The sequence below is a fragment of the Helicoverpa zea genome, chromosome 14 (assembly GCF_022581195.2).
Source record: "Helicoverpa zea isolate HzStark_Cry1AcR chromosome 14, ilHelZeax1.1, whole genome shotgun sequence".
NCBI lineage: Eukaryota > Metazoa > Arthropoda > Insecta > Lepidoptera > Noctuidae > Helicoverpa > Helicoverpa zea.
In genome coordinates this window covers 10956508-10977325 of record NC_061465.1, presented here as the reverse complement: position 1 = coordinate 10977325, position 20818 = coordinate 10956508, and the positions used below count along the sequence as shown (strand labels likewise).

At 34.7% G+C, this 20818-nt stretch overlaps 1 protein-coding gene across 1 annotated transcript; it reads right to left on the bottom strand.

Moving 5' to 3' along the window:
* Positions 1-9581: 9581 nt before the first annotated feature.
* On the bottom strand, positions 9582-18250 carry LOC124636526 (ecdysteroid-regulated 16 kDa protein). Its single transcript, XM_047172647.1, has 4 exons — positions 18094-18250; positions 12033-12146; positions 11178-11296; positions 9582-10570 (listed from the first exon to the last, which is right to left on the bottom strand). The coding sequence occupies exons 1-4, from the start codon at positions 18158-18160 to the stop codon at positions 10430-10432; spliced, it is 441 nt and encodes a 146-aa protein (XP_047028603.1). The 5' UTR covers positions 18161-18250; the 3' UTR covers positions 9582-10429.
* Between the last annotated feature and the right edge of the window lie 2568 nt (positions 18251-20818).

Here is a 20818-nt window from a genome sequence, read left to right as displayed (position 1 = left end):
TAGAGTATAGTAAATAGATTGGGAATAGAGAACCCACTTCGATTTTTTTCTGCAACCTTCAAACGATTTTTGAAGCGCCATCTGGTATCGTCTGCCGAAACAAATTGTTTATGTGTGCGTACATCCCATTTCACACACATGTATACATCAGTATTGTCTACAGGTTATTCGTCATCTCGACAGACTAAACTCACCATTAAAGTGTCGAGTTGGTGAAACTCGAAATTTGTACATTTATCATGTCGTCAACTCGCCACTCAAGATTTTCATTCGTGTCCAGTTAGTGAAACTTAGATTTTATCACTTTTATGTTTTCGCCAACTGGATACATTGTGTCACAAACATCATCGGCCACTGAACGTCCATTTTGCAAACGTTTGAAACGCGAAAAGTTGATTCCCAAACTTGGCGAAAACATAAAAGTGATAAAATCTAAGTTTCACTAACTGGACACGAATTAAAATCTTGACGTGGCGAGTTGACGACATGATAAATGTACAAATTTTGAGTTTCACCAACTCGACACATTCGTGGTGAGTTTAGTGTGTCGAGATGACGAATAACCGTCTATAGATATTCTAGGGGAATTTGTTCATACGTACGTACTTACAAAATATAGCCACAGAATGTAGAAAATAGTTATTTATTGAAATATGGAAATACAACACAGATTACTACAACTCAACAGAACAACGTTATGTAGGAACATTTAGAAAGTACTTAGTAGGCGACCTGGAATTAAATAAAAATCATATTTACTTATGTTTATGTTTATTGTAATAAATTTGTGCTGAAAGTTTAGTTTCATCATCCTCATCACGATATTGGATTTTACCTGATAAAATTCGATTAATTGAGCGGCACCAACTATATACCAAAATATTTATTGTAATGTTTTCAAAAACATTTCTTAATTCTATCTTGTGGATATCGCAGGTGAAAGGATAATCCACAAATATGTCTAAAAACATTTTTATCTTTTCTTTTAATTTAGTTTTTGGCACATTCTTTTTCAAAATTTCTACTACAATATTTTGTATGTCTTTAAAAACTTTTTCCGCCACTATATTGGGATACAACAGACAATGTTTTCCTTTTGTATATTCTTTTGCCCTTATATAACTATTTGATTTTAATTGACTGTCGCCAGTTAGTTCAGTTTTGCAGTGCCTGCATGATTTAGCAACTTTTTTAAAACATTTAGCCAGCACCCACCCACATACATAATTGGCCTGACCAGCATCAGCAGGCTCAGAATTTAAATTTATAAAAGGCACCTCAATTTCGTCATTTTCTTCTTGCTGAAATGGTAGAACCTCATTACTGGGAACATTAGAAGTGTTTTCTAAAAGTTTGTCTTCCAAAAAGAAACTCAATGTCTGAAGACAATCATTGTCATCATTTTCACAGTTAGCGTTAAGTGAATGGGGTGAGTTATAATTATTTAAAAGAAGTGATTTATAGGCACCTTCAAAGCTAATTGTGTTGGGTGCCGTATTCCTCACCCCAAAACTTCTAATGTTCCCAAAAAAATTTTCCAGTGGGTCCTGGTTAAAGTTTCTGGTCATCATTGTATCAAATAAATATTTTTGGGATAATATTTTCCACAACTGTTGCATGCCCTCAATAGTACGTATAAAATTTTTTATTGAAGGTACCGAACTCGTTTCAATTAATCTTATTTTATTTTCCTTTTCTTTTTTAACTTTAATAAATTTTATTGATTTTAATACCTTTTTGGCATTTTCCCATAATTCATGATGAGGAGAATTGTTTCTAACACCACATTTATACATTTTTCCATGTATCATATTAAATGAGCTTGAATTTAAGGAATCAAATAAATTGTCCATCATTTTGGTAAATGTAATTACTTGGCGGCACTCATTAGATAAATCGCCCCTAGCAGATAAATGTTCTGCAGCTGTAGCAACACTGCGGCTAAAAATTTGGGTTGCGTGTTTGACCTTCATTTTTTTTATTTTCTCCACATAAATATGTTCATCAGTTAGTTTCTGACATATTTTTAATTCACCATGTAATTTGTCCGCTTCATAAATTTTCTGGTAATATTCCCATTTTATCGTCTTTTCAACCTTTTCTTCGAAGTCGAAATATTTTAAGTCCTTCGTAAGTAAATTGTTTCTTACCCCTTTCAATAAATGAGGGACATCAAATAATGGGATAATTTTAGATTTCCCTACTTCCATTACATCATGTCTCCATTCCTTATTTTCTTTTATGAATTTTATTCTACTATCTTCAATAATTTCATTCACTACACTGACATTTACTGTGCTTTGGTCGCACACTGTGCACAAAATATTAAGCCCTGTACCCTGAACATATTTAATGACTTTTATAGTCAAGGCTTTTAATTCTGCTTTGTTAACAGAATTTGTAAAAAAGTATGCAACAGGCTGTTTAAATTTTTTCTTTAATCCTTTGACCATGTAAACTAAAACATGGTCAGCAATTTTTTTACTACGCCAAGCGAATCCCTTTAATTTATCCTTAGATCCGTCGTAATGGATCTGCGGCGATATTGACATCTCGTCAAAAATAAGACAGCAGAGGCGATCTTCTGGACTTAATTCCTTCACAGTCTTTCTCATTTTTATGAATAAAAACTTATTTAGCCCCGACTCTATTTCAATTTTCGCAAGAAGCCTTTTTAATGATTTTATAGAGGGCAATGTAAAGTATTTATATAAAAGAGTATAACTCTTGGGACTCTTTTTGTACATGGAGAGAGACAAAACTTTTTCCTTTAAAGTAAACCTCCGCCCACGAGCTCTCTTGTGAGTTTGGGTGTACTGCATGTTTGTGAATATTTTTGCTGCAGTTGTCATATTTCTCGTTATTTTTTTTAAACAATTTGTATTGCTAATTTTATCAACGCTGGCTAATCTTTCTTTCAAACTACTACTCCGTTTACGTAACCGAATAATTTCGGTTTTTAAATTCTTCATTTGGAATCTTGAAATCTTTAATTCATTCTCCAGCGATGAAGTTGATTTCAGTTTTTCTGCAAAAAAAAAAAAACTTTTACTTTACTACTTTCCACACCCAGATAAAAAGTAGCCTATGTATAAACATTTTTTTTGGATATCTTATGGTATAAACTACATTGGCACTTACTTTTGTCTCCTTTAAGTTTCCGTCTTTGTTGTATACCATGTTTACTGCAATAATTATGTTCTGCTGCTATAACACACGCATTGGGAGGTGCAGCTGAAAATAAAATAATAATAATTCACCATTGTCATTGTAAACATCAAAATTACTAGTGTGAGTTACATGAGGATTATTAACCTAAATTGTCATTACAATAAATCAAGTTGAAGTGTGTTTGTAATGACTACACAACAGTTACATATTACTTAATGCAGTAATTAATTATGGTAGCTAGTTAAACATAATTTGAGAATGTAGGTAGCCAAGCGTTTACATACCAGTGATTATTTGCTTTGATGTAGAAGGCAGATCCCATATATTATGTTCAGGCATAGGAAGTTCAGTTGGTATATGTGGAGTTGCAGGAGGCATATGAGCATCTTGTGATGGAGCACCTGGAAATAGTAAAAACAAGTCTAAGATCCCACTAAACAACAACCTTCACCGAGTTGGTTAAGGGGTGAATGAACAGTATTTTATATCCAATTAAATATTACTATACTGCAAACAGGTGGCCTTAAAGGTATCTATGAAAAAAATGAAATTTAAAAAGCGTCGCCCCCACCCAGAATACAAAGGGGGCGGGATTCTCCATCGCGATTAGCTCCGGTACCCGCCTGGGGTATTATTACTCTATTTCGTAGTCGCATTAAATTATATTAGGAGCAATGTTTTAAAACTTAAGAAAAAGAAAAGTTAAGAGGTGAAAGAGAGAAGGTGACTGCAGAGTACATATTTTAAAGTAATAAGATATATATTTTATCAGACACTGAAGAGAAGGTAAAGGGAAAGGGAAGGTTAGTTGGGAAGTTGGGACCGTTAGTTGGAAAGGGTTAGCCGAGGTGTTATGACTATATTTTCTGATGGTACCTCATGTTTACCAATTGGCACAGGGTCGTCTAGTTCTTACTGACTTCTTTAAGCGTTCATGCCTTCCCCCATCACGTCAAGGTGGCCCCATGGGGGGGGGGATTATTATTATAAAAAAAATGCAGTATTTAATTATGGCAGCTAGTTAAACATAATTTGAGAATGTAGGTAGCCAAGCATTTACGTACCAGTGACTATTTGCTTTGATGTAGAAGGCAGATTCCATATATTATGTTCAGGCATAGGAAGTTCAGTTGGTATATGTGGAGTTGCAGGAGGCATATGAGCATCTTGTGATGGAGCACCTGGAAATAGTAAAAACAAGTCTAAGATCCCACTAAACAACAACCTTCACCGAGTTGGTTAAGGGGTGAATGAACTGCATTTTATATCCAATTAAATATTAATATACTGCAAACAGGTGGCCTAAAAGATTTCAGTTCAGTTTAATTGTGAATAATTAAGAATTTTGTTTTCTTAATGGCAATTTTAACTCAGTAGGTGGCATTGCGATCTAGTTCAAGAATAAAGATCTAAATCTTACCCTGAAGATGGAGAGTAGGAACAGCTATGTTATTTAAACGGTTGTTGCGATTCTTAAACTTGTCTGCAAAATGTATGTCACAGATGACTCGCTTTCTGTAAAATTTGATATCATCTGCAGTCTCCAGTTTTCCACCAACTATATTAACCCAGGCTTTGAATAACTCAGGATTCTTTTCTGGGTGTGGAAATTGATGTTGTGTCACACCTGAAAAATAAATTACAAAAATATGAAGTTTGTATGCTGATATTGTATAGTGTATGTATGAATGAATACCTATTACCTATGTATGTGTGCGCGTGTCTATCTATGTATGTCTATCTTATTAAATCATGTATCATTTCATATGGGATTCAGTAATAAATGGTTACTCGTAAGGAACTGTGTTTCTCTAAACGCCCAACCTTATAATTGACTGAGTTGGTATCTCCCGTGATGACAAGTTTATCCGGATGACTAGGAGCTTTCAGGAGCACGATTCTGGGGCCCGATTCTGTTAAGTTAATAATGTCAAAATTGAATAGAAATTGCATCGCAACAGCTTTTTTAACCATATCGGGCATTCTGTTACTAATATAAGACCAATCGTATTCCAACGACATTCGATTGGTTTGCGATTGGTCTGCCATTTTGGTCTATATTACCATAATATTCTTAGTCTATATTGCCATATTGCAATCGTAAATCATTTGCAGACAAAATGATTCATTATTGAATGACAGAAAAGGATAAAAACGTTTATTTCAAAGAAAAAATTGCGCAGAATCCTGCCCCTGCTAATTTTACTTTAGCGACATGCGATTCACATCCGACTGAGATCCAATCACGACTCAATTACGATTGAAGCGTATGTGGCATTCCACTATTTTTTCTTTTAAATAAACGTGTTTATCCTTTTCTGTGATTCAATAATGAATCATATTGTCTGCAAACGATTTACGATTGCAATATGGCAATATCATCATCCTCCGAGCCTTTTCCCAACTATGTTGGGGTCGGCTTCCAGTCTAACCGGATTCGAATTATTCCCAACTAGCGACCCGCCCCGGCTTCGCACGGGTAACAGTATTTCTCCATTATTTAATAGATGTTATTATACATAAAAACCTTCTCATGAGTTACTCTATCTATTAAAAAAAACCGCATCAAAATCCGTTGCGTAGTTTTAAAGATTTGAGCGTTCATAGGGACATACAACATGACACATGACAGAAAAAGCGACTTTGTTTTATACTATGTAGTAATAGTCCCCTCTAGCGCTGTCCTCCGGGGTGATAGCCGGGAATTGTCTTCCCAGTTATCACCGGGGTGACAATTTGTGCCGACTGTTCCCTTTGAAAACTGACTAGAGGGGACAAATGGGAAGTCTATTTCTCAGTTGTCACCGGGGGGGTGACATTTGCTACGGTTCCTTCTTCCTTCCAAAGAAAAAAAAATGTAATTACCATAGATTTCAGGTTTTTTATTTATTATGCTACATAGAATCTTCCAAAGAAAAAAAAATGTAATTATCATAGATTTCAGGTTTTTATTTCTTATAACAAACAACATTGTGTTTCCTTTAATAGGTACATCACATATTATTAATTTCTATTAACACCAATCGTTTTCTTAATTTTATTTAATTTAACAAGATTACAAACTGTGTTACAAATAAGCATGCGACTAATAAGCACTTTTAACTTAACCATTAGTGATTATCTGTGATTAGTATTAATTAAAGTTATCTGTGATTGTGCCTATTATAGGAAACATAATGTTGTTTTTGTTTTTTATAGTAGTATTAACTACTATAAAAAAATCGATTTTTGTAAGCCTGTTGACATTGTGTTAGTTAAAATAATAATATATATATTTTTTTATGTGATTCTATGTAACATAATAAATAAAAAACCTGAAATCTATGGTAATTACATTTTTTTTTCTTAGGAAGGAAGAAGGAACCGTAGCAAATGTCACCCCCCCGGTGACAACTGAGAAATAGACTTCCCATTTGTCCCCTCTAGTCAGTTTTCAAAGGGAACAGTCGGCACAAATTGTCACCCCGGTGATAACTGGGAAGACAATTCCCGGCTGTCACCCCGGAGGACAGCGCTAGAGGGGACTATTGGGAATAATTCCCGGATTCAGCTGAGTACCAGTGCTGTACAAGGAGCGACTGCCTATCTGACCTCCTCAACCCAGCTACCCGGGCAACCCGATACCCCTTGGTTAGACTGGTGTCAGACTTACTGGCTTCTGACTACCCGTAACGACTGCCAAGGATGTTAAATGATAGCCGGGACCTACAGTTTAACGTGCCATCCGAAACACAGTCATTGGTTTCTAAGATATACTTAGAAAGTACATACAAACTTAGAAAAGTTGCATGGGTACTTGCCTGACCTGGAATCGAACCCACGCCCTCATACTTGTGAGGTTGGCTCTTTACCCACTAGGCCACCACGACTTTGAGGCAATATGGCAATATAGACTAAGAATAATATGGTAATATGTACCTATAAACCAAAACGGCAGACCAATAGCAACCAATCGAATGTCGTTGGAATACGATTGGTCTTATAAATATTAGTAGCAGAATGCCCGAAATGGTTAAAACTGATATTGCGATTTAATTTCTATTCAATTTTGATATTAATAACTTAATGATACTATTAACAGAATCGGGCCCTAGGTACTATGAACTTGATAAAGAAAGCACTTACCCGGGTTGTGTGAACATCCCAATTCGCACCGCCTCGGCATGATTATATGCACTCAAACAAGCGTCTCTAATCGCTAATAACACAATAACAGTGTCTATTTCACAAATATCACAAAAAAGGCGTCTTTATCGCAAATAATACTAAACACTAATGGCGTCTTTTCGCAAGTTATGTGAAACAATGAAACAGAGGAGCACAGCTCAACTCACTCACTAATTCACCGAAAACACAGCGGATGAGTAAAACTCAAATCAACGCAAGTCAACAGCAGAAAACACTTAAATGGACGAAAACTTAACACACAAATTGTATGTACTGTACTCGCCATTAAAATTCAAATTCTAACTTCAGCATTGGCAGTTGGCACGGTTTATTGCCAACCAAAAAAATAATTATAGAAAAATAATTTATGTATATAAAATAGTGTACAGATTTAATAAAAATAATTGATAGATTTCCTACGTAATACTAATATATAAAATAATTTTTAGATTTCAATAATTTTAGTGATATTTTATGGAAGTTAATTTTTGATTAAAGAGCCATCTATTATCACTTGAAGATATTAAATACTTTAGGAAGAGGATTGCAGATGGCGCTTTTCTAAATTTTTTACCGAAATCTAGTCAAGTACGGCAGTGACCAGCCCCTGGTAAGAGGTCATAGCGTCCCGGCGTTTCGTACGTGGCAATGCAATTTGTGTATTTTTATGCTCATTCTTCGATTGTTATTGAGAATATTACGATTTACAATTATGGTGTCGTGTTCTGTACATGGATGCAAAGTTACAAGGCAAAATAATCGGAATCAATACGCTTTTCACATATAAATACGATTTTGTCAATGGATTTTTTCGAACCATATTTCGCTTAATTTCGGCTAGTAATTGGCTCAGAATAAGATGTTTTCAATACTATTTTATTTCCCATGTATATATTTGAATACATTTTGTGACTTTAGGCTTAATTCGCGAAAAAAATGTGTAAGAAAGCAAATCATTTCATTACGCTAGTGCTTGACATAGATGTGTGGTCATGAGTATCGATAAACACTTGAATCTTTTTTACTTGATAGTATGACATAGACAAGACACCTCTTAAATATTATTGGACGGAGGTATCCTTGGAGGACACTATTTAGGGGGCGTCAAGAGGATTACTTTATATATTTTTTTTAATACCCTTAATTTTGGGCCTTTGAAAATTTTTGATGCAATATTTACTGGCATACATTATTAGAAAGTGTCGTTCTTGACCAACACGATGCAATAAAAAAATCGGGGACACGATACCTACCTCAAAAAATAAATTTCGTCAGTTTTGCCCACTGAGAAATAATCGATAATAAAAAGTTTTATCGCGGACAACACTATTTTGCACTCACACATAGACATGCACCCACACCTGCACACATCATTTTTGTTGTTGTTTCGACATGTCTCTAAGCCGCCTTTGTGTAACTTGTACATCCTATATTTATGCTTAAAACCGTGCTGCGCCCTCACACAAAGCATACGCAACAATCATTCATAAAATTGGATTACTTCTGAAATACTACGACATTACAAGGACAAAAAGCAGTGCATATTAGCTATTTCCCGTCTACTGTCATTCCAATCGATTATTTACGTATTTTATGTCCTCCTCCTGAAATATGGCACAAATGCAAATCAACATCTTGTATAATGTACACCTGTCGGCCAAATTAAAACAGCTCAATAAATCATTGTAACGACTGATTGTATTTAAATAATTGATACATTTTAGTGGTCTAATGATGCTATTAAAGTGTTCAACACGTATACTTTGATAGGTCATTGTACAGGTAACTTCAGGTCAGTGGTAACAGTTTTATAGGAAAATCGTACTTATTACTATTGAGTTAAGGTGCATGACAGTTACCACTGATGTGCAGTCTACCGTACCTTCAATAAGGTTTTCTTCCTCTTAAAAATTTTTATCAATTGGATCAGCAATTTTTGAATTGTGCGCTTCTATTGGTTTTTTTTAAGCAAAACGCTAGTCAACATTGTATACTACGACTGATATATTTTTTTGTTAGTATATGCTAAGAAATTATATTTTTGTACCTACTAAAAGTATTAAAGAAATACCTATTGCTTTAAAAATATTTTTTATTAATTATTCATGTCTCTTCTTTCTTTCTTTCCCTCTGAATTCTTGAATCTCGTGAGTTGTACTCCAATACCCTAACTTTTCGGGACAGTTCTCGAGAATATTTGTTCTGGTTGATATTTCAATGGGTTAAAATAAAACTCCAGTATCTACACAATATTATTATGTATTTATAATGTACAAAACCACAATCCTTAACCTATATTTAGTGGAAAACAATTTATTATAAATTAAGGAAATCTCATACACAGTGATGTAGACAGGTTTCAATGTTAAAGCCTGTTCCCACTAGCATTAGTTACATAAAATATACTTAAATTGGCTCATGGAAACAGGCCTTTACACGTGGAAGGAATTGTATGAACAGAATATTAAAAAAAGTAAAAACAATTCAGCAACTTATTTCGAGCAATTTATACATATTTGTCATTTTAACACAGCCTTAATTTAAGCCCGGCTATAAAAAAGAAAATAAAATAAACTTCGGCAAAAGAATAATGTTGCTTACCCTAAAAAGGCTTAAAATTAATTTGAGTGTTACCTACATCAAAAATATTCAAATCTCTTTTACATAATAATCTTTTGCTCTACAAGTAGATAGTAAAAAAGAATTAAGTATTTAGAAGTAAGTAAATTATGCTTCATTCCTATGCCTATGCCTATTTGCCCATATGCCTGGGGTTACCACTCTCATAAGTTGAAGAATCTAGAGTTCTAATACAAGATTTTCAGTCAGCCTGTCATTGGTTTTTTTAAGATTGGTTTATCCACCAATCATAACGTAATCGATAAAAAGGTTATATTTTAAACTTAGGCCAGTAGCTCTTGAGTTTAGCCCGTATGAAGCAAAATCTCCAAACTCATTTGTTTTTTTTACATAGGTAGGTAAGGTTTGCTAACATTTCGGATTCCATAGAGAGCATAAGGGGTTACCAGCCCCGAAGTTTGGAGCCACTGGCCGAAGTTCTAGTAAGACATAGGAATCTAGCATGGAGGTCTTATTGTATCTTGGCGGCTATGAGAATACAGACGAGGTCTTCATCATTTTCGTCCTTGAGCTCCCACTTGACATCGACCTTGACCCTGGGGTAAGATTTGAGGATGGGCATTGTCGTGTGGTAGCTTGATGATTGCTCCTCCTGGATACAAAAATATAAAGGTAAGTTTCTATGAAGATAGTTAGTCTTGAACAAAATGCTAAAACAAAATATTGTCAAACAATCTTACATATGTCGAAATTCCATATTTAGTAGGTAAGTAAGAGAATTTAGGCGTTAGGTACTTAATGGCGCTACGCAATGAGACTACTCGCGCAACTTTCCGTGTCGACAAAAAGTTTGGCGGGAACTGTACCACAAATTAATATCATACGGGGAATCTTGTCTTAAAGAAATGCTGCATTGCGGTTTGGATTGCGAGTGGAGCAATAGGTTCATGCATCCCAGTAGCTACGGCCACATTAATCTAAAAAATTCAGGCATATTTTCTCATCTCTTGCCAAAGAAAAGGCATCTACCTTTTCTAAGTAAGCTTACCTAGATGCGAAGCTTACCTAGATGCGTAGAAAAAGATAAAGGGCTTATTACAATTGACTAAATTCAGTCACTAAATTCAGACAAATGTAATCGCATTTAGGAAGGTAGGTTTCATTAAATAATTTAGAAACCTAATTAGAAGACTGAATTTTGGCAAGTGTAACAAGCCCTTAAGGCTTAAAAAGGCAGGTCGATAACATATTGTGGTTACCCTGAGAGGGCAGGTCAGGCCGCTGTCCTTGCAGGCATCTGGCTGCGGCAGAGGGAAGGGCACCGGCAGGTTCATGATGACGCCATGCACAATTGTTACTACCTCTTTGGTTTCTTTGTCTGAAAATAATAGGTAACAATATGCTCTCACTAAGTCTTTCAAGCTTTCGTCACATCAGAAAAATCCTGAAAAATAAGGGGAAACTTTTATTTTCATATCAATATTTAATAATGTAAAACAAAAGAATATCCAAACGAATCTAGGTCGGTTTGATTCGAAATTAGTAAAACAAATCATAAATCTTGACTTCTGAACTTTTCGACAACTAATCAAAAGTTTCGAGTGGGGTGTAATCGTCACGACATGCGTAAAAGATAAGAAATGAATTATTTTATTGAAACTATAGTTTGAAGATTAAAACGCAATGTTGATTGATGTGTCATACATACTATTACATAGGTACATTAAGACTTCAATTATCTACATATTTTCGGAGTACTGAGTCCAGATTACTTTTTATCACACGTTCTTCTGCTGACGTGAAAATTAGGTCATGCCTTTTAATCTGTTTTAAATAAGTCAGTAACGTCATCATCATTCAATTTATTATTTGGGGTCGGCGCAGCATGTTTCTATACCCTCGAATCTGACATCATCTTACAAGTAAGTAACACTTCACTCAGTCTAACTAGGTACTTTATCCAGCAACAGGAATTTCTCAATTAGACAGTTTTTTATTTAATCGAAGCGTATGTAGTACCAATTTCAATTAACTAGTTCCAAGTTATCAGAGGTGGAACGGATCCGGGCCATGTCATATAAAATGCGTGTAATTAGACCAGGTGGGGTACTCACATGGTGTGAAGTCAATGCTGAATGTGGCGTTGGTATTCCTCCTCAGTACGCACTCCGCGTTCTTCGCGTCACAACCGCTCACCTCCACTTTTTGTACTGTCGCTAGTTTTGAACCTGCAAACAATGTAAGATGGAAATTAGTGATACATCAATCAATCAATTATATTTATTTCTTATCGTCAGATACAATTTGGTAGTTACAAATTGCATTAAACATAGAGACTGGTGTCTGATGTAGGTTATTCCTTGTACTTATTACAGAACACCAGGCGTACCCTCCGCCTACACAAAAATCTTAAAACTATTGAGATCAATAAAATTATTGATCATCATTGAAATATGTTATGTTATTCTTCAGTCATCATGAAGCTCTGCCTCCTGAATTAGGCAGTACCTGGAGGCATTTAGTTGGAGCTTAGCCATAGCCACATATTAATACTTTATAGCACAGATTACTTAATAGTTACTATGTAGGTAACTTATAGCTTTCTTGTACGTTTAACTTTGTGCTAAAACTCCTAACGGACCCTTTTCGATTGAAGATTTCTGTAACAATTTTTATGTGCAGATGCTTGTTGGCTTACTTATGGGTGAAGCCATAATGGCTTCATACAAAATTCAGGGCAGGGAATTTTCAGGGCATTTAAAAAGATCAACAGTATATTATTATGATGGAAATAATAACTGCAGCGTGCAATTATCTACATTCATTATATAAGACTTTATCGCATTTTGTAGTACCTATCTACCTATCTACATTGTTGTAACGTCCAATTATTTTTGTAGCTGTAAAATAAAGCATATTTAAGCCTATCACATCGGCTAAGTTGCTATCATAAGAATGTGAATACTTGGCTTTCTTTTAACCGATTGTCTACAAAATTCAGTTACCCACAAAGTTTTTAACACGTGTTTAACAAACTGCTTAGATAAGTACTTCGCTTACTTAGCATCTAATTGGCAGGTACGAAATCAATAACCGTTGTTATATTTTTTACTAATCAATACAATTCAATACATATTTTTATCTCTAGAAAATCTTTCGAAAACCATAGGTGGTAGACAGGCATACCATAGTTTATTTTTATATAGTCGTTGTAGTTAGGTATCTACCAACCTGTAAATGTCTATCTATTTGTAAACATCAATGAGTAAACTACGTAGTACGAGTACCTATGACATACAACGCGATGCAATTATTGCAGGATTCAGTCAGCTCTTAACATTTTCCAGAAATAGCTACAGTTGACGTCAAATGGTAATTCGTTTAATGATCTTAATAAGGTAACCGGGACTGAAATAACGTCGCATCTCTGCGCACCAAATTAAGAAAGACGTTGGTACCTGCCAATTTGTAAAGCTCGTGAATATTTTTACAGCCATTTTATCCATTGGCCATTCTGTTTAAAGTTATAACTACTTCACTTCTTGTCCATGTTTTATCATTGCTATCTCCACACTAAATCTAAAACATACACATAGATTTTTATTTAGATGACGTATCTAAATAAAAATCTCCAAGAATGTTGAAACTGGGGTGGTTACATACATTGGTAAATGATTGTTTTGGTAATTTTGCGGCAATCATTTACGCTGTAAGTACATAATACGCCACCTGATTGAACCATTGATTGAATTACGGCTGCACAGTCTACCCAAAAATAACTAAATAAATGAAATATAGCAAACTGTGTACCTAATTGAAAAATAGCAAATTAATTACCTTTCAGACTGTATCATGATTTATTGGATATACATAAACCTAATATCATAATAAGTAGGTATATGACATCACTCATTTACAGCTGGGTACATTTTTCTAGTAATACCTAAACGATTCAATGATTATATCATTTTGCATTGTAATTCTATTACCGTTTGTGCTCATTACTATTAAATAAACATTATGTGATAAGCAGTATTGTTGTATATTTGTTTTTTTTGCAGAACATAATAGCCCTGTTTGTCGTAATGTTATTCAGTTATTAGTGATTTTATCGTGATTGTTATTTTCGTTATTTTCAGCGATTCAGGATTTTTTATACTGAACAAATGAGCTATGATAGGTAAATGGCATGATCTCAATGTTGATTGTACATACTAAGTATTGGGTCGTAGTGTAGATAAATTAATTTAAAAAAAAATGTGTCTTTGAAGAATTTGATCGTCGTTTATATATTCTTTACATTAAAATCAGTAATTTGCTATAAATCAAAGGACAATTAGGGCCCATTTTCCTGATCATGCTATTATTTATCATTATTGGCATTACCTACATATGTAAATTCAGTTTACAATTAACTTCGTATTTATGATCTTTTTAATTGTTTATCAGTACTTACCGTCATTTTATAAATTAGTTTACTTGACTTGGTTTTAATTCTGCAGTACATACCTATATGTATAAAGTAAATTACTATATATTTTCTCTTATTTAAAAATGTACGAGTTTTTCATTGCTTAATTTGGTGTCCATAGGATTTTCTCCCCTTCATAAAACAAGCCAACATATCGTTTTGCGCAGTTAATCATTGTACCTATATACTTACTAAGACAATACTACGTGGTGACATACTGATTGGTATCATTTAGTATACTATGTGGTTGGTAGACTTGAATGGGCATAGGTACGTAGTAACTATTTAGTAATCTGTGATAGGTATGTGAAATGGTTACGTGCTAGTCTATATTGTATAAGATAAATACAGTAAAAAGTAGCAGATAAAAACAAAAATTTCGAAACTGCTAAACTTAACAGAGTATCCATTCTACTTTTTTTAAGGAGTAGGTATTCATATACTTTTTAAGTAAAGGATGTTAAGTCAATATCGGCATTCGCGTTGGTCAGAAATTATGTCCCTTTACGTTGTAAGGTACCTACTTGAAAATGTTCATTTTTTTCACCTAATTTCACGTTGACCGTACCTACGTCTTCACGTGTTAATGTGGCCGTGAAATTGCAAACACACTAATTTTTTTGAATTTTATTCACGTGTTCGTAAGACGAATGTGGTTTAATGAAGTCATGTCGAAGTCACGTCAGCTTTTATTAGATTTTTGTAAAATTGTTGGCCTTTTTTCACGGCTTGGTTTGCGAAAGCCAGATTGGGGGAGTCCGACTCGCACTAGTCGGTTTTTATATTTTAAAAGATATAGGCATAGGCCTATTGCCTGCTTTTTCGTTACATTTAAACATTTTTGCTTATCACTAGATATTTTATATTTCAATTTAAAAATCTTTTCTTAAAATATGGAATCAGGTGTTTCTTTCAGGAAATTCATGACATCAAAAAAAATGAAACGTTAATTTCCGTGAGACAGTCCGCGAGATAGCTCTAAGAAAAGAAGTTAGTAGGTTTTTATGTAGAAAACATTAATTTTACGACATTATTTCTGAAGTGCTTTGAAAATTGCCACTTTTGAAATTAATCCAACACTTCTAGATAAATGGGCAATGATTATGCATATTATTTTAATGAGAGCCAATCATTTGACCCACGTTGAAGTGGAAAATATAATAAAATGCACTTTGAATATGATGATGATGAATAACAGAAGATTGCAGGAAGGTAACACTCGAGGAATGAGCATTGATCTTAATTGTGGCTTGTGGAGAGTTGACATACCTACTGAAATAAGTAGACTTAGCTGTACAGTGCGCGACATTAAACCTGAACATAGCCATTTGACAGTTGGTTCCTCTATTTAACAGATATTTTCAAAAAGCTTAGCTTGTCCAAAGTCTACATTAATTTCACAATAGTCAATAAACGTATTAACAAACCACTTGACACGTCCCTTTTGGTGGGCATTATCAAAGGATCGAGAGGTGTGGAGACAAAATGGGGAGGCCTTTGCCCAACAGTGGGACAGATCGGGCCAAAAAAGTAAAAAAAAAAACTAGCACTACAGTCTTACCTAGGGGTATTGGGCTGCCCAGGTAACTGGGTTGAGGAGGTCAGACAGAATGCCAACCCCAACACAGTTGGTAAAAGGCTAGGCAGATGATGACTTCAGCGTATGTGAGGTAGCGTATGTGTGAGGCGTCAAATAGCTAATTTGGAAAATACAAAGTTTATTGGCGCGAAAATCTAATAGTTGTTAATGGCAGGAATTGTAAACAAAATAAGTCCTTCCTCCTTGGTAAGATTGCCTTGATGGCAGTACGAATAACGACCCAGAATAACTAATAATATGAAAGAAATACCTACATATGAAGATGACCTATAAATTGAAAGTGAAACTGATATGGTTCAGAGGTGAATATCAATTTGTCACTTGATATCAAAGGACATTGACCCCGAGTCACATATAATAAGCAGCTGATGTTTCTATCGCCTTCTCTCTGTTATCTCTTCATTAAACAAACATTTATACGTTATTGTAGAGTTCAATGCTATTCAATAGAATAAATAGCAATTTAGTTTCAAAATGGGGCTTTTATAAATTGACCGGGGTTTCATTGATAAAAAAAATGACATGACAACTAAATTAATGATTAAAAGGTTTCATCAAATTATATAAAGAACTTCGTAAATATTTGGTTAGATAGATACTCTGTTTTCTCTAAACATAGTTGTTAGTTTTATTGTTTGTTACTTATAGAATCTAAATTATATTATCGATACGCTCTTTGCAAAGATTAAGCACAACTGTACCTTAATCAATCAATCAGTCTTTCTTCTGATATAAACATAATATTAATCCACAATAACTAAGTATTTGATATAATACACGTTTACTATCACAATACTCATTACTGTTACCCACAGATTTACAAACAAAGTAGCGTTTGCTTTGTCATTATTTTTGATGACAGCTCACATGATGCTACAGTCATCTGTGTTTACAATAAAACAAAGTGCTTATATCTACAGATATTTATCGCGAAAATGTTGTAATAATAGCGCGTAATTGCCAGGTAGAATGGATACTTTTGGCACCGTTTAACCTTTTTTGTAACGAGTTTTTTTTTTAGATTATGTTTGTTTAATTTGATGTCACACTAATCTGGTAATCTTTTTCGTGTGGTTTTTGTAAGTTTTTTGGGCTTTTCAGTTTGAAACACAATTGTGAAAGTCCACAGTCAAGTTGTTTTCTCAAATTTTAACTAATGCAATATTTTTTTTGCGTAATCCTTGCATGTTTTCAGGATTTCATTTTTTTAGTTTGAGCATAACGCTAAAAGAACCCTAAGACGACCCTCTGACCGAAATAATTGTTAAGTTCCGATTAAAGCAGTGATAATAGTAGACTACGTCAGGCTATATTATATTGTAACTTGTGAGTTACGTTAAATAATATTAATATTTAGTCCAATTTCAGAACAGAGCAGACTTTAGAACATGAGCAAATAAGTATGAATTAAAACATCACATGGGATGATTGATGCGCTTTTAAGCAACAAACAACGTTTAACAACGTCTAAGCACTCGATGGAATGTTGAGCGGGTACTCGATAAAATTTAACTGTCGCCCTGTTAGGTAAGTGCTTGAACCTGGGTTTGATTTATATAGGTTTAATTCTTATACATAGCATTTTTATATGAAAGCAGAGATTCTTCAATCCTATGCGGTTTGAAAATTATAGGTATGTGACTTATGAAAATACTATCAATTAGTTTTTGCTAATCTCGTAAAAGATTAGGGGGTAGTTTCGATATTTCTAAAATGATTGGGAGATATGAAAAATGCTTGCATTTCTATTACAACTTAAGAACAGATAAAATAAAGGTATATACGCCTATTGGGGTAATATTATGCTTCTTACATCGGATCATAAGCAGAACGTGTACGACGATAATACTTTGCGTTTGTTTTGCCCATATTGGTGAGATTAGAGTGATTAGCCGCGCCAAGACTAGAGGCCACTTTGCTACAATAACACCTGCACAAGTGCACACCCATCCATACAAGTATTACGCCACTTCATACACTAACAGCTCAAAACCCGCACACAATGTACGCAATTTACTAATAAAACATAAACGCCTGTATCAAACGCAGGAACTCGACCAAAAATTGCATTCAAACTAAAAATATTATTAAAAAAAATAATTACCGCAATCCGTGTAGTATTTGGCATTTGCACTAGCTACCAGCACTGTAACTATTATGAAAAACAACATTTTGAATAATTTATTATTGAAAAATCGCGCGCTAACGTGTGTTCGACTCGCACGATCGATGCTGACTGACTGTGTGGAACGGATGAGCCGTTGTAACCGACCTTTGTTGCTTTATAAAATGCGCCGGCGCCGGTCAAAGAGTAAGGGACTAGGAGTGGGGACAAATGATTCACGGTTTAATAAGTAAGGTCCTAGTGATTGTCGTTGTGTTTCCAAGATAATGTAACAATTGATTTAGATTTGAATTAAGATGTTGACATTTTTGATAAATAACCAGCTTCACTTTGGTTGCTTTTGAATTTTAACTAAACCTTATTTCAACCTACAACCCAGAAGTTGCAGTACTCGTATATCGATTTTATTTCATAATCAACTTGGTTGTTTCGCTGAAAAAAGTAAAAGTCCTGCAATTTTATTTTTGCAATTCATTGTATTTATTTTCTATATGTGTGTATAATCTATTTTTCTATCTTCCTGATATTTTGATGATAACAAAGACGTTCCTCTCCTATCTCATACACGCATTGTTTTATAGGTATGCATTCCGCTTAATCGATAATCTAAGGTTAATCTATATATATCTATAAGCTGCAAGACAACACTGTTTCGTTATATAGGTATGGTACAAAATATATTGAAAGCATTTTAATGTTTCATTAAACACTTTATGTAAAAAGGTGTTCAGACTTATTTTCATCTTCTACTTTTCACTGAAACATCCTTCCGCATCATCTTACAGTTTGTTCTACATTATCTGTCTGTCTATCATAGAAAAAAAACGCGTTCCTTTTCCCCTCTAATTGTGTATTCTTTGCGCATGACCGGAAGAGCGGCGAGCCACTCGCGTGCATGTTTCAGGAAAACCTGCGCGTGCGCATGTGTGCGTGCGCGCGCCTGTGTGCGTGGCGTAGTAAACAAAGGCATAGTTGGAATCACTTCACTACGGTCCGTACTGCACTGGCTAGTATGCCCATAGTTCTGCTGATTGCAATGAATAATTAGCATTGTTGACCATTGATGTTTATGTCTTCACAAGTGATTAATTAGCTTGGCGTTAATGTTATGTCTGAGTTATTTGAAGTTATGGAAAGTCTTTTTCTTTTTATTGTCAACATACTAGAACTCCCTTCTTATCATAATAAAAAATGAATATTGCGCTGTCCAGTTAAGTATTCCTTATCTGTGCGTCCAAACTAGTCGAGGTATCTAGCCTGGCCACGTTCAAGATTACCCTAAGATTCCTAAAAATTCAGTACTAACAAATCAATGGACCAAATGCAAAGATCTGCTATGCACCAAATAAGATCATAATAAAATGTGTCACACTCAATTGCGATGTAGCACAAAAATCTACCTGACATTGGTTTTCTCTGGCCCGTTTCATGGTAATAAAATAAATGTGTAATTTCCTTATTACTGTAATATTTCTTTGAAGAATACTCATCGTGTGTGTGTGACCCTATTAGGAACAATTATAAGGGAAGTGCAATGTAGATGATATCGGGCTAAGAGAGTGAAGTAAAATTTTGTTGGAACTTGAGATTATAGCACGTGGGCAGACACGCGGTCGCTCTACGACGATGGTGTAAGGTAGAAGAGGTAGCGGGAAATTCATGAAGAAAATATCATACACAAAATTAAGAACATCAACTTTTTAGTCCAAGTGATACGTTTTAGATGTTTCCTAAGAAAAGTGTTTCATAGAAGTAATTGCAATGAATATTGCAAAATGAAATTAGCTTCTGCAGTCGCAGTCTATTAAGACTGCAACTTATATATTATGTTAACTCATTTAGCAGGAAGATAAGCTGTATTGTAAAGTAATCATAAATGGCATGCCAGCTGATAGACTAGATAGACAATAGTAACCAAAAATACCTTAAAGAAATGCACCCCGCTGCACCCCGCACATTTTTCTGCCGCGCTTTCAATAACATATTTTTCATTTATCTTTTATCCGCTCTCCAATCTTAAGTTATACCAGCTAACATCGAAGGAAGCGAGCGTTTAGCAGTCATCCGGCGACAATGCGACAATTGGTGTTCTTGAGAAACCGTCGCGCGATGCTTTGGTGGCGTGCCTTCGCGCTGTGTCACTAGGGGGCGAGCCAGAACGGGCTACGTTTGTTTGCTTAACATTAGAAACTGTGGAGGTACTTACGGCAATGTAGGAAATGGAAAGAAGGAGACAGTCGATTAGATTGTGAGTTAGAATTGGAACACAATACATATATTATATCCAATCTCGGATGGATGTCTTATTTACGCCTTAAAATGCAACAGGCTGCTTTGAAATAAGAAATGGCTTTACAAATAGGTGATAACAATAAATTGTAAAAAAATAATAGATAGGCCGTGTAGTGGTCAAAGGGAACGCCGAACGAAGAATTTACCAATGAAACTACTAATATCTAGACAGGTTGATGAAGAGCAAAGACGTTTGACCTAGTTTCACTGAATATTTTCCTAGGAATTTCATGACTATAAGAAGGATGATTGTTATAAATGCTTCTTTGAGTCACTGATTGAGGTTTGGTCACGCCACTATTACTTGGTTGGGTTTGTCACATTCGTATCAAAAAGTTCATATTCATAAGTTTATCGCGTAATTCTTTACGATATTTACATTTACTCATTTGGAGTGAGTCAACAATGTGTG